We start from the raw sequence: 13,812 nt of genomic DNA, 5'->3' as shown, positions 1-13,812 counted from the left end.
AAACTGAACTGTGTTTTCCCCAGGGACATTGACAAAGTCTGACATAACATGAGCAACAAAAAAACACACCACTCAATCTTGGAAACATCAGACAGGCACATATGCTCGTAACCCAAAAAATGAAGCAAAGGAGACCACTCACTCGCTGGAGAGCAGGTACGGCCATCGTCGTCCAGTCTGAAGCCGGGATTGCACTCACAGTGAGGCTGCGGGCCTGTCTCTATGCAGTGTTGGGTGCAGTTCAGCTGGCCACAGTCTGCACAGGCATGCAAAGAACAAAGGTGGACAGAAGCGCTCGGTGACAACCATTAACGCGAAATTTGTGATAGTCGAAGAATGCCACATGTCGAATTAACATGAACGTCGCAGTACCCACTATTACCTGGGTGGCATCTTACTAAATATAGGCTTTTCTCTTTCTCTGTCCACAACACCTTGAGTAATTTTGTCTCATTTCTGTCAGCCACATTTGGGGGAAATTCTCAATCAAACTGGGAGGAACGCCTGGATAGGAATCTAGGCATTTTGCCCTGCTCCTTCAAAAATTTCCGCAAAATGGCAACAACTCACCTAACTCGTCACAGACATCAGCTTCCATGTATAAAAAATAGCTGGTGCTTATGAGTAGTTACAGAAATAATAGCAAAGGTTGCTGTATAGTTACATTAGTATGTAGAATTTGTTTGTTCTGCAAGGCGCAAGTAATCATAGAAACTGCGAACGGATAGTTAAATTGACACATAGTGATGTACTCGCGCCTTTTAAACACCATACCATTGGCAGATCAAGAAAGGAACTGCACCACTATGGTGACAAATTATTGGTTAACTAAAACCATCTCAACAAATTCTGGCTTCAAGATGACCCTACATTGGATGACCCAGAAGTGCAATGAAGTTCACAATGCTTCAGCCCTAGTAACTATGAGCACCAAATGGCACAAGATCTTTTACATTTGAAAAGGCAAGTACAACTCTAACAAAGACTCCTATCTGTCTACCAATGTTGAAAAATGGCTGTGGTTTAGCTCTGGTTAAACCTGGAGTGACGCGATAGCTACAGCTGGACGAGTGGAACTCGCTCAGTAGAATTGCGAAGTCAGTCTTTCGCCGCTGCGTTTCACTGGGCGTTCCTTCATCTTCGTCCCTGGACGTGGATTCACTCTATCCCCCCTCTCCACTCCTCCCCCACTCGGTTTCGCCGGCGCGCCGCACTGCCGGCAGCTGCCACGGTGATCACGGCGCCGCCACGCTGAAGGCTTGAAATTCTAGCGTATTGCAGGCGTGTGGCGCGCACACCAGCTGCATGCTCTAATGTCACTCCGCGCATGCGCACAGCTGGCGGAGTGATGGTGCCACGGCTCAGCGCGCAGCCACGTTGACCTCGCGAAGTGGCTGGCGTAGTGTAGCTATCACTACAAAAGTGTAAGGGCAATAAGAGCTTCACAATTCGGAAGCTTTGACATAGTGCCACTATATCCCTTCATGGCTCTTGACTAATGTGTTCACATAGTAAAGGCTGAAATTGATGCCATAACAGTTCGTATTTAAACAGAGGGTATTTTTCCAAGCATGAAAAATATTCAAAACTGAAATAGCATTCAGATAAGACAAGTACTACTTCACAATAGGACCAATGAATCCAAAGCTTGATGTTCCTGGCCTGTGGTGGAGTCTGACTCGCAAGCCATAAAGTTGATCGAAGATGGAGGCATTCAAGCTTACCCAAAACCTGTTCTGGGCGTGCCAAGTATTCACACCGGCTACCCCGGTATTCAGGAGGACAAATGCAGGTCTGCGTCTTGCTCCCTATGTAGTACCTGTAAACAAGAATGGAAAGCCGTGCAAGTTAATGTAAATAATTCAACCCGACTTAATACAAATGAAACATTATTTTCATTATTATTATTAAGTATTATTAAAATTTGACTTGGAACTGCTCAACAGTTGCAATAACCAAATCTGTAGTTAACTGAATATCTGTGTGGAAAAAAAAACACAAAAACGTCGAAGAGTAAACCAAACTGACCAACGGAGTCAACAGTGAGGGAAGTGGTTACTGTCTTGTTACTAGCAACATCACCTATGTTCTTACCCTTCACAAAAGTGTAACAATATGCTTTTCTTGCTCTCAAGAAAGTACGATTAGTGCAAAAATTTCTCATGACAAGATAGAATTCAAGCACACCACCATTAAGCTGAGAAGCCAGCACCATCGCATGCCAAGGAATCAGCACTTATACACTCTGAATAACAAAAGATTTTCACGGGGTAGTTAAGCTTAAAAGCAGCACACAACATATGAGAGTGAATCGCTGGAGGAACAAGAAGCACATTTCAATACCTTACGAATAGAAAACACAGCATGTCATTAGTTCACTGCTGGCTGTCTTTTCTTAAGTAGCTTTTTTTTTGCACTCACTGATAAATGGCAGATAAAGAAAGGCCTCTACAGGCAAGCAGCGGTCTTACATTTATGTCAAGACAAGTACCTCCATGAAGTGAGGATTAGGAGAAAGTAACAGAGAACTAAGCCATCGGCACTAATCCTGTAAATCCCCCAGCTCGATTTCTTGCTGCCGTTATGTCTGGCTTGTCTTAATCCTGATGCTTATATGGCTCAGCCCTGCAATGAAGCAAGCTTTCCTGTTTTGTTTTTGTGTGCCGCCCATTTCCCATACTTCGTCTTCATCTGATAAGAATGATATTACAATGCTCTTGCCTAACAAAGCTGCACAGGGCCTGAGACGATTCCCTAACACAAGAGCACTGTAATGAACTGCTTGCATAACTGGGATGTAAAAGTGTAAAGCATCATCTGGTGAAAGGTTTAGGACAGATGAGATAAAAAAAAAAAAAGGTCATGGATTAAGAAAGCAAGCCGCATCCGAAGCTGCACTGAAGCTTTCACAAGTCCAATGGTGTGCACAGCCTGATCTAACTCTTTGCAACGGCATTCGTAATGAGAGGAAACGTCTGTTTCTTACCACAAACAATTTTTAGCGTGATTTAACTCTTTGCAATGGCATTCACAATAAAAGGAAATGTCTGTTTCTTACCACAAAGAAATTTTAGCGGGCTCTTAGGAATAAGCACATTAAAGCTTGAGCAGCTGAACACGTGCTCTCTAAGTCATATTCATTTAGTATTGCATAGCAACACCTTACCTCCTAGCAATGATAAAATAATCTAGAATTCACACATTACATTATAAATGCAAGGTTCAAGCCATGGCACAGTCAGCGAATTTATAAAACATAAATATTTAGCAAAATAGCAAAAGAAAAAGCACACTTTTATGGGACACATTTTTACAGCCATCTACAATGTGAGAAATACTTGTGCTTATATACCTACTAGCTACAACATATTTACATCAAGTATATTACTATGAAAAACAGTGTGTGCCAGAATAAAGAAAGCCATAGATGCAAAAAAAAAGTACAGAAAAATTTGGTCTCACACCTACACTAGTTTTTAGTTAATAAAGAAATTATTTGTGTATGCATGCTTTTGAAGTGACACAAACATAGCCTGTAAGAACAGAAACAATTAGCATATGCAAAAATATTAATTACAGTGCAAGTTGGCACCAATCCCAATAACAAATGTCTTTCTTTAAAATCGGGATCCATTTCCTAACGCACAAGCACTGAATAACAGCTGCTCTCCCAGGTCCCCCAAAACAGGTAGTCAATAATCTAAGATTGGGTCGGAACCAATATCTTCTTGTTTTGTAGTTTCCTCCTGACTGCGATCCGACGCAAGGAGCCGCCAGAGTGCATCTGAAAGCAGCTGACGAAAGGGACGCAAGAGCTGGAGACGTTGTTTGTGTAGAGACAACGCTGCGCACTCAGCTGTCTTTATCAGCCCTGCCTTCAAAGCTCCACTTTCTGACGTACACAATGCTGTGAAAGAAGGTGCAAGCGATAGTGCCTTGTGCCAGCTGCGTCGCAGCTGCTTATCAAGGTGATTATTACTCAAAGGGGCAGCTCCACTTTCTCTGCTGCCTGAAAGCAGCAATCTTGAGAGGCATGTGAGTGTCTTGTGAACCCTTGCCAGGCCTTGATAGCAAAAAAGGTGACCTTCACGTTTCACATGTCTCCTAACAATATGAGCCAGAATGGGCGTGCAAGCACTCTCACTTTTGATAAAAGAGCAAAATAGAAAGTGGGGTAGCAAGCATCATGCAGCAGGCCAATATCAAGAACAAAGAAGCAGACAAATCAAAGCAACAAAGAACAAAAATAAAAAAAGAGGCTAACATATCTGCTTAAAAGTGCGTTCTCGCCTATGGCGCAGTTTGGCCAGTTGAGAATTTTAAGTAAGACGAATGCAATTTGCCAGCATATTAGAGTTCACTACCTTGTTTGAATACTGCTTTTATTTTTCATCTTAACTCCAGTTTTGGATTCAGTAATCGAGCAAAATTACACAAGTAAAGAGACTGGCGGGCATACTCTTTGCAAGGCTTGCCGATTTCTGTGAAAAAAGTAACAGAGATCTGGAAAAAAAAATTGCGTGGAAGAAGAATAACTGCAAAGAAAGAGAAAGCAGAAAAAAGAAGGAGACCAAGAAGAGAAGCATGCATCAGCTGGGTTACACAAATGGAACGAAAATTGACAAAAATTGAAAAGCCCACAACTTTATGTGGCCATTGCACTCATGAAGGTATCTACTGCTCACAGGTAGACAGCGAAACCATGCAAGGCTGTCGCAGGCATGACAATGGACAATGGCTCGAACAGCTGCCCAAGGGCTAACATAAGAAATAATAGGCGTCTGCATGTGTATTGTAATTCGACTACCACAGGCTCAGTAGGAGCCACCTGGCTTCAACGAAAGAAAGCCTTTAGAACACAACATAAATGTCCCTTTCTTTCTTGGAACTGCATATGCTTTCCTCGAAGTTGTTACATTTATTTTTTTTAACTTAAATAAAACAAATAAATTTTCAAATGTGAGCGAGAACAGTTCACCAAAGCTAAGTTACAGAGCTGTTCCCTTTAAAAAAACTGGGCTTCAAAAACACTAAAGAAAACCTACTTTTCAGATGATTATGGGAAGTCAACAATATTGATAACCGAGTCAAAAAATTTCTTTACTGCCTGGTAATATATGCACATGAATTTAACAGCTACAAACCTTCTCAGAGAGCTCAATTTTTTGCAATTTCCTGTCACACTGAAGAGTCAGAATGATTACTGGCAGTAGAATAAATACTGTGCATGCAACCTGGATTACTGAGGTAAGTGGACCTGGAGTGTCATATAGACGTGACTAAAAGTCTGCACTTGGGCAGGCATTGAACAAATATATCAGTAAACCTAGTGACATAATTGAAAGCCAGGAATTCACTATCATTTCAAGTGTGTTCATAGCAGAAAATGTGATGTCAAATAATGTGAGAACTTTGAGTCTTCTTATTACAAGCACAACATTTAGACGTCCAGTCTAATTAGTGTGATGAGTTGAATTATTCAGGGAAAAGTTATTAAAATTATGCCACTTACAGAATTTGAATATTCAACAGCAGGCAACTCTGCATGTATATATAGTTTGCACTTACTAAGCCCAAAGTACTTTGCTTGCACTACTAGCTCCATACTCCACGATTGCAGATTAAAGGTGCACTAAAGAGGAATCTGAACTCGTCTTTTTACCAAGGGAACTCGATCTACACGTCCTGAACATTCTTAGAAACTCCGAATTATTGTCCCGTGCGGCCGATTTCCCTACCTTAAATCGGATTAAACGTCCCGGCTCCCGCCTTTCTTTGAACTCAACGCTGAAGGTAGGAGGAGTCAACCAACGCATGGAGTGCCTTTCAGCCAGTCCCGTGCCAGCTTCGCTTTCGCATTTATTTAATTTTCAGGTTTCTGTGAATAAAGAGGTTCAGTCGCAGCCAACATGGCCACAAATTATGCCCACGGAAATAAAAATACTTGCGGACTCTTTGATTTATGTATCACTCCGCCGATGGCAGAGCGGCAAGCTGCCCCTCCTCTTCTCTCACCCCCTTACACTCCTTCACTGAAATGACGTCTATGCCAACGCCGCAGATGGGGGGAGGCTGTGCAAATAACAGCTCTCGCTGTAAAACTGACCGGCAGGTGCCTCCGTTGTGGCAGAGGGAGGTGGCGCGGCTGTTGCTGTCGGGGCCGCAGCGCGGCGAGAACTGGCACTCGTCGCCGTAGAAGTCACCCAGGCAGGAGCAGGAGTAGCGGCTCCACTCTGCGGCCGCCAGGCAGACGCCCGTGAAGGAACAGTGGTGGCCCAGGCAGGGGTCTGTGCGCAGGCTCTCGTTGGCCTCGAGCATCTCGTAGGTGATGTTGAAGCCGTACACATCCAGGAACAGGTCGAGCACGCGGTGGTGAATGTTGCCCGGCTCACGCACCTGTTTTGCACCGAACGATCCATGCACCGTGTAAAGCTTATTGTAAGCAGGCTCTGGACTGGGTGAGTTGGTGTAACGACAGCATTTTAACGTCATGAAGAACTTCGCTGCTAAATTCAGGCAAGTGCACCACGCACACACACACACATAAAAGTGCATTTTCAAATGCTCGAGTATTGCATTCGTAACTGTATAATTTGATTTATGTCTTTATTATACTTTACAGGTCCTCTAGGGCATTGAGTAAGGGGGTGTTACATGTTAATACCAAACACAAATGCATGAATAATAAAAATAAACAATGAAAAATTAGTCCCGCTTCTAGTTCACATCACACTCTACCTCCAACAGAAAATTCACTGCTTTCTATTAACGGGGTGACACACGAGGACCACACTGGATTTGCTTGATCCTGTGTCTACTAAAACCTTTTGTAGATATTAGTCCCCTGGCAAGGGACTAACATCTCCATTTGGGCCCTGCTCTGCTAGAGGAGCCATTATGTCTTGGAAAAATTATGAAACATCTCTGCACGTGTTTCCACTACAATATGCTGAACAACTTATGCCATCATGTCGTAAAAACTAAAAATGGTAGCCCAATCAAGAAATCATCTAGGATGATTTTCCGGGCAAAGAAAAAAGCCGAGGTGGACAATTTACTTGCAAAGGTGCAAGTGCACAACTTTATCGATCTACTGAGCACTGTACAAAGCTCATTGAAAGATGTCTACCATACTATTTTAGATACGCTGTCAGTGATAAAGTGCTTATGTGCTAGAATAGAAACCATTGTCAGACATTTGTTTTCAGCACTGGATGCTGCACCGAATTAAACCACAAGGAATTATTCAACACGCTGGTAATTTTTTGCAAACACAATTTGTCTCACAACTACTGTTTTCATTAAATGTTTCACATCAGTGGAGTCAACCAAATTTTACCACTGCAGTGATGCAAGTTCTAATCGTTCAGCTCCACATCGAGGGATATTTTTTTACAGCTCCAGGAATTTAGATCAGACCTCCCCACAATCTCGTGGTGGTCGTTAACTTGCATGAAATGATAGCCACATTGCAGGGTCACACTGTCCACTACCGTCTTTACATAAACAATGCATCATGTACAAGTACATCTTTATTTCCAGAAGACAACTGGATGGTCTCTTGGGCTAAAAGCTACACAAAAGCTTGACGAGGCCCAAGAGACCATTACAAGGCAGCAGCGTAAAGAATAGAAACATAATAGATGAATAATACATAGGTAGACAGTAATAGGGAAATAATAAAACAGTTACTGTGACAGGTAATAATGATGTCAATCACATAAAGCTACCAGTAATGAACTGAAACCAAAACAAAACAACTGAAAAGCACATACGCGGAAACAACAAACAAAAATTAATGGATCACAACTGCACAAAACAGGAATGTAATTGTTTTTTGTTCAAGCCCACTGTGTGTCTATATTTGTTTAGTATTGTAGGGAGGTTATGGGTAAGTGACTGATATTTATAAAATGTAAGAAAATGAGGAACTGCCCACGCATCAACATTTCTTGTTTGCACGCTAATATTTCGTCGCTCTAAGGATGCCAAGGACTTTAGAAGGTTAGTAACTTCAGGGGAGGAAAAGTAGATTGACTGTAATAGGCGAAATTCATACAACTTGTCTACACTTATGATATTGAATGATTCAAATGCACCCTTTGTAGTTTCCATGGGCTCAATATTTGCTATGTAACGGATGATTTTTTTCTGTAAAACCAGGAGTTTATTTAAATTGGTTTTTGTGGTTGTGCACCAAACTAGACTGCAGTATCTTAAATGAGAGTTAAACAAAGCCTGATATACTTGATTATCAGACCCCTGAAACATGACCCCCTCACATCACCCTTTCAATATCTGACAGTGAAGCTAGCATCATATTATATTAATTCCCCTTCAGCTTGTGTGATACATGCACATGTAAGAAACTGCTGCTCTGTATGCAATTAGCACATTAACTGCTGTAAAATTTGCTGCCAGACCAGCTCAAGAAAATGTACTTGTGGCTGCACAGTGCCACCAGAACATACGACCCAACATGTGCATTGGTAGTTTGTCGCGTTCACTTAATGTCACACGAATGAGAGGTTGTCCAGGCTTGCAACATATGTCAGGTGCTATCTCAGCATTTTGGAAGGCAGACCAAGTGCCAACAACATACCTCTGCTGCATCCCTCAAAAGACATTTTCCAGTTTTACTTATACGTGTAGCTCCCGGAAGCCCTCATAAATTTATAACGCTCTTTAGAGGTACAAAACAGACAGACAATTTTTTTTTAATTCATTATCTGTTGCTGCACATATATGTATTGTAAATACACTTCTTAACCATATGCTGCACCCCATTTGTCACTTAAGGGTCAGTTGACTACTGTTTACCTACATGTGTTGCCACACAGCAGCACAATTTCAATCCATGTAAGGAAATTATGTAGTTAGTATACCTATTTCCAGACTCAAATTGTGGTGCTGTATGCAAACAGATATAGCAGAACCCCATTAACTAAATCAAAACTACAAGGACATGCAGCATGCAATGCAAACCGGAATGTTACATATTGCTACTGCGCAAGTGTAAAAATGGGCACAAAGTTCAGGCAAAAGATGAATATACACGCACAAACACTGACAATTAAGTGCTTTACATTATAAGAGCAACACTTCGTCAATCACCTGAAATCCCTGCCACACACAACAGGCAGGATGGTTAATGCTATTAACATGACAATAAATGGCTGTCTCACAAAAAATTGTACAATGACAGCAAGCATAGCAACACAGTGGTTTTCTCAGTCTACTTTATGAGTGACTGGCTGCTGTGCTGGATCCAGACCTTCTCATCTTTTTGCACTCATTTGTATACAATGAAAAAATGGAGGTCCTGTCCATTAAATAAAATGCTAAAATAATGCATTTTCAGAATGCTGCATATTTCAGGTTTACTGTTAATGTTTTTTCACTGTTCCTTTAAAATAACTGAATTTTCAACCTCGTGAAGAAAATAAATGAACTGAATTGTTTGCATTTTTTTTCTTGCGTGTCATGCAGTTGTTCTGTCTATTGTGTTAGCTGAACAAAGAGGTCACTGCAGTACAGCGGCTGAGCATCAAGAACGATGCCAATAAACAATAATTTTGACACCAAATTGCTTTGCACTGTGCAGTTCAAGCTGCAGCCATATGCCCCCAGTGCTATTTAGAAAATAATGTCTTACTCCTCCAGTCGAAAGGCAAAGCAAATACCACTGCAACTTTTAAGCTCCCATCCGGAGTGACATTAAAGGTAAAAACTACGAAATAGAGCTTCTCTTCAACTGCTTACCCTTATAGAGTGTGTTGCAAGAAATAAAGTAAGCAAGAGCACCAATAAGTTCACGCAAATGACTTGCAAAGTCATTGTCATCATCAGCAATGTGTGGATAACATCTACTGCAAGATGAATGCCTCTCCCAATTAATGCTCTTGTCCCTCTACAGCAACACCCTAGAGCACCGTATAACAGCAGGCTTTCCCAGTTCTCATTACCTGACTTTTAGCACATAATATTTTTGACACAATGTTTTTTTGGCCTAAAACTATGGCAGGGGTTTTGAACGCCGTGGTAATAATATATATGTAGCAGGTATCTAAAACAGTGCTTATCTTTAATTTTTTCTGCAAATGTGCTGCTTTAAAATTCAATAACTTCATTGACTTTAATTACTTACACACCCCTGCTCCTTAGTAATATTTGTCAGATAACATTTATACATTAACATCTGTTCACTAGCCCTGGCCATCATCCAAAAGTGCTTCCACTAAGCCACAAGAGAAGCTTTGCTGAATCATTATCTAAAAGCAATTAAGTACAAGGCAGACAGCACCAAGAAAAAGAATAAAAACAAACTGAAAACTGCCAGTCACTACCATAACCAATAATTTCTGATGTTAAGAGACTATAGCCATGGTATAACTGATATTTTGCCATAAATGAAAGACTTGAACAAGAAACAAACAACGGTAAACTAAAAGAAGAAATTATGACAAAATTTTACGCACTTCAGCAAACATGTGACAACCAGATAGCCGATGCATGAACAAACACTTTTACATAAGATTGAGAATATTTGTTCCCACCAAAACTTAATTGCTGGGAGACACACGAATGCAAACTTCAAATTTCCTGTTTACGCAGCTGTCCAATAATGTGTCTAGCTGAATGGGAAACTTTGCAAAAGCACTTAACACGCAACTTTCCTTATTTATTGCAAGATTTGTATACAAGAATGAGTTAAATGGATGGTGAGTAATATGAAAGCCACTTTTATAACAAAATGCAGAGACAAAAAGTATAGTTTAGTAGTCCCCAAATAAACCATTATAAGCATTTCGGGCACTTCTTTGATTTCTGCAAGAATATAAACTGGCACATTTACAAAACATGCAGGGAGAAATTTGAAAATACAGCACCCCTGCATTATTGAAAAAAAAAAAAACATGGTAAAATGCACAGACCAACAAGTTTGTCCTCTTTGGTCCGTGTTTTTTGCGGTGTTTCTTTTTTCAATCTGAATATGTTCCAACTAGCCCAGTTCTCCATCCAACTCATGCAATAATCTAGCCGAAAAACATTTTGATGCAGCAATATGTTACTTTCGAGCTTTCGGTATATTTGCAAAACCAAATATATGTTGGATATTTTATGTTCCAAAGCAGCGGTCGGATGCCTACAGCTTCAACTTCGACTCTGCTACATTTTGTCTACTAACAATGCAGGCATATGTGCACTGGACAGCTCTGATACTGCACATATGCCCCCCCATCCCCACACCATTTTTTATTCAGGATTTGTGGCCGTCGCCTTGAAAAAAAGTTCAGCTCTGATACTGCACATATGCCCCCCCATCCCCACACCTTTTTTTATTCAGGATTTGTGGCCGTCGCCTTGAAAAAAAGTGCAGAGGGAAACACCACTGGCCCCTTTCGCTGCTTTTTCTTTTCTTCTTATTCTTTAGGGAGGGGCATTTTTCAATCCGAGAAGCCTGCTATACATGCACGAAAAAGACGGGACCTTTGAACTCACCAAAATCGATCGATTTTCGAACCAACTGAACGCCAAAAATAAAGGCAGGTCTCCTTCAAGAAAGAACCACTCTTGAGAATAAAGCCAGTGGAATATCCTTAGGAAGCGCGCAGAGTATTATATCTATACGCTCAGAAACGGCAGGTTTCGAAGGAGCTAAAAAAGGTGTATCGCTCAAATATCCCACCTGAAAATCGATGACCATGACGGGCTTGTTGCTCAGCACGTGAGTCGGCTCCGACTCGGAGCTGATGGACCCTATGAGCGTACCGCCCATGTTGAGCTGCTCGTCCGAGTAGAAGAGGTATTCCGACACGGTCACTCCCTCGCGCATGTAGAACTGCGTCAAATACAGCGCCACCCGCTGCCGTGGCGAAGCCTCGAGCACCCACCGGCACGCGATGGGCACGGGGTACGGTCGGGGAAAGCCCGGGGTGCTGATCACGCCCCGCGGTCCGCGCAGCACGCCGCCGCAGTCGCGAAACACTTCCGCGGCTTCGGCGCGCGGCACGACGCGCACCAACGCCGACGCAAACAGCAGCACGACGACACAGCAGCAGCAGACGACGGACGCGGCGTCGACACGGCGCGCTGCTGTCATGATAACCGCGGGCAACTTTTCCCGCGCCAGCGGCACGGGTAGTACGCGGAAAACAGAGCGCCGCTGCGCCAGGCACCACTTCGCTGATATCCACTCTTCCTTTACCGCCGCTTGCGGAGTCCTCAGGGGCTCGGTGTATCCCGCGCCCCGCGACGTTTCTTGGCTTTCACGTTCGCAGCGGACGACCTCGGGCAGCAGCAGTAGTCGACGAATCGATCACTGGGGGCCTCCGCGCGGTTTCCCGGGCTCCGCTCCATCGCATCCGAGCCGTGTCCGAACGCTAGCTGCGTCAGAAACACGGTGCCGAACGGACCGACGATACGTTGTATGCTTGTGTAATGAGCGTGTGTGGGTGCAGCAGCCCGCGCGCGCGCGCGGAGGGAATGTGGAAAGCGTTTGTCCGCTTACCGCCACCTTTTTGAACGATCGATGCGAGAGCAGCCGGAGGCTCTAGCAGCAGGATCGGAGCGGGAGGCTGCAGTGGCGACAAGCCGTCGGCCGCGCGGACGCGCAGCGGTGAAGTGACGGCGCCCGCCTTCGGCAACGCCGAGTGCGGCGGGGCCAAACCGGTTGCATTGTTGCAGGCTTCTTGATCGAACAGCAGCGCCCCTACGACGTCTTTGCGGTCAACATGGACGCGCGAACTCTGCTCGGACAAATGCGGAGGACCCGGAACACGGCAGGACGCCGTAGCAGACGCCCCGTACGTCAAGCGCTCCCTTGGTTTCGTTCACTGCCGCGCACAAACAAAAATGCGCACACGCGTGCGAACACTCGCGCCGCGCACGCTCCTTCCGCCGCCTACCGCCGCCGCTATCGCCGCGACCCCTATCGGCCGCGTTTTTCCGGACGCTCGCCGGTTGCGTTGGTTGGCAGCAAACTCCGACCCTATTTCCTCGCGCGCGCGTGCAAATGCTAAAGCTCGTGTAAATGAGCACTTGGCGCGCGTCGCTCCTGAGCAAACACTTCGCGCCGGCGGAAAAACTGACTCGCGGCTGGGAGGGTTTCCTGACCAGAACACAAAGAGATGCGGAAAGCTCCGGCGCGCTGAAAAAGCCGTTGTCGTGCGTGACTCGCGCGCGACGCTTAACCCAAATTGTTGTGCGCGCGCGTTGTATTGTTTTTGTTTTGGAACTGGAAGATGTCATACTGACTGCGTGCTACTTGGCTTCATAGTAGGAGCTCGGCACGGGTCCAGGAACACGTGCACCCTAAATACTGTTCCGTGGCACAAAGCATGCAGCTGCAAGCCCGGTTGAAGAGAAGCCCGGAGGGGGGTTCGCGTGTCTTTGCGTCGCCGCGACCGCACCGCCACCTCCCCCTGCAGTTCCCGAAAGATTTATGCGTGCTGGCGGCTGCGTTGTCAAAAGGCTGGCCTCCCCCAACCCACACCGTCGCGTTCCGGAAGTCGTTGAACTTGGAAAGTAAATAGGGGCCCCACCCTCCGTCTTGAGAAGCTTTTGAGTGCCGTCGTTCATTCTGCGGTTTGTCGCAGGGATTCGAGGCTAAGCGAGTTCTCAACGTGTCTTGGGGCGCCGTCGGGAAGCCGGGGGCGCTTAGGAATCCGCGAAAGAATAATATAGCAGTCGCAGGTGCCGAGGCGCTGACGGTGTCAGCAAAGACGGTCCTCAAATCAGTCCGTTAAAATGAGTACACAGGGCTTTTACGTTTTGTACTCGTAATAATTAAAATAATAATAATAATAAAGA

At 44.2% G+C, this 13,812-nt stretch overlaps 1 protein-coding gene across 6 annotated transcripts in view; it reads right to left on the bottom strand.

Moving 5' to 3' along the window:
- The window catches only part of LOC144107686 (uncharacterized), a 54,126-nt gene extending 41,209 nt beyond the window's left edge, over positions 1-12,917 (bottom strand). For 3 of the 6 annotated variants that reach the window (XM_077640810.1, XM_077640807.1, XM_077640809.1), the window contains exons 1-4: positions 11,690-12,869; positions 6,107-6,396; positions 1,725-1,819; positions 143-256 (exon numbers count right to left, since the gene is read on the bottom strand). In XM_077640810.1, coding sequence (XP_077496936.1) covers positions 143-256; positions 1,725-1,819; positions 6,107-6,396; positions 11,690-12,103 — 913 coding nt within the window. In that variant the 5' untranslated portion in view covers positions 12,104-12,869. Of the gene's footprint in view, positions 1-142; positions 257-1,724; positions 1,820-6,106; positions 6,397-11,689 lie in introns of all 6 variants that reach the window. The other 3 variants (XM_077640812.1, XM_077640811.1, XM_077640808.1) reach the window with 3 other exon arrangements.
- Positions 12,918-13,812: the final 895 nt, after the last annotated feature.

The sequence above is a fragment of the Amblyomma americanum genome, chromosome 10, assembly GCF_052857255.1.
Source record: "Amblyomma americanum isolate KBUSLIRL-KWMA chromosome 10, ASM5285725v1, whole genome shotgun sequence".
Lineage (NCBI taxonomy): Eukaryota > Metazoa > Arthropoda > Arachnida > Ixodida > Ixodidae > Amblyomma > Amblyomma americanum.
The sequence above is the reverse complement of the archived record's forward strand: the minus strand, read 5'-3'. Positions and strand labels throughout refer to the sequence as shown.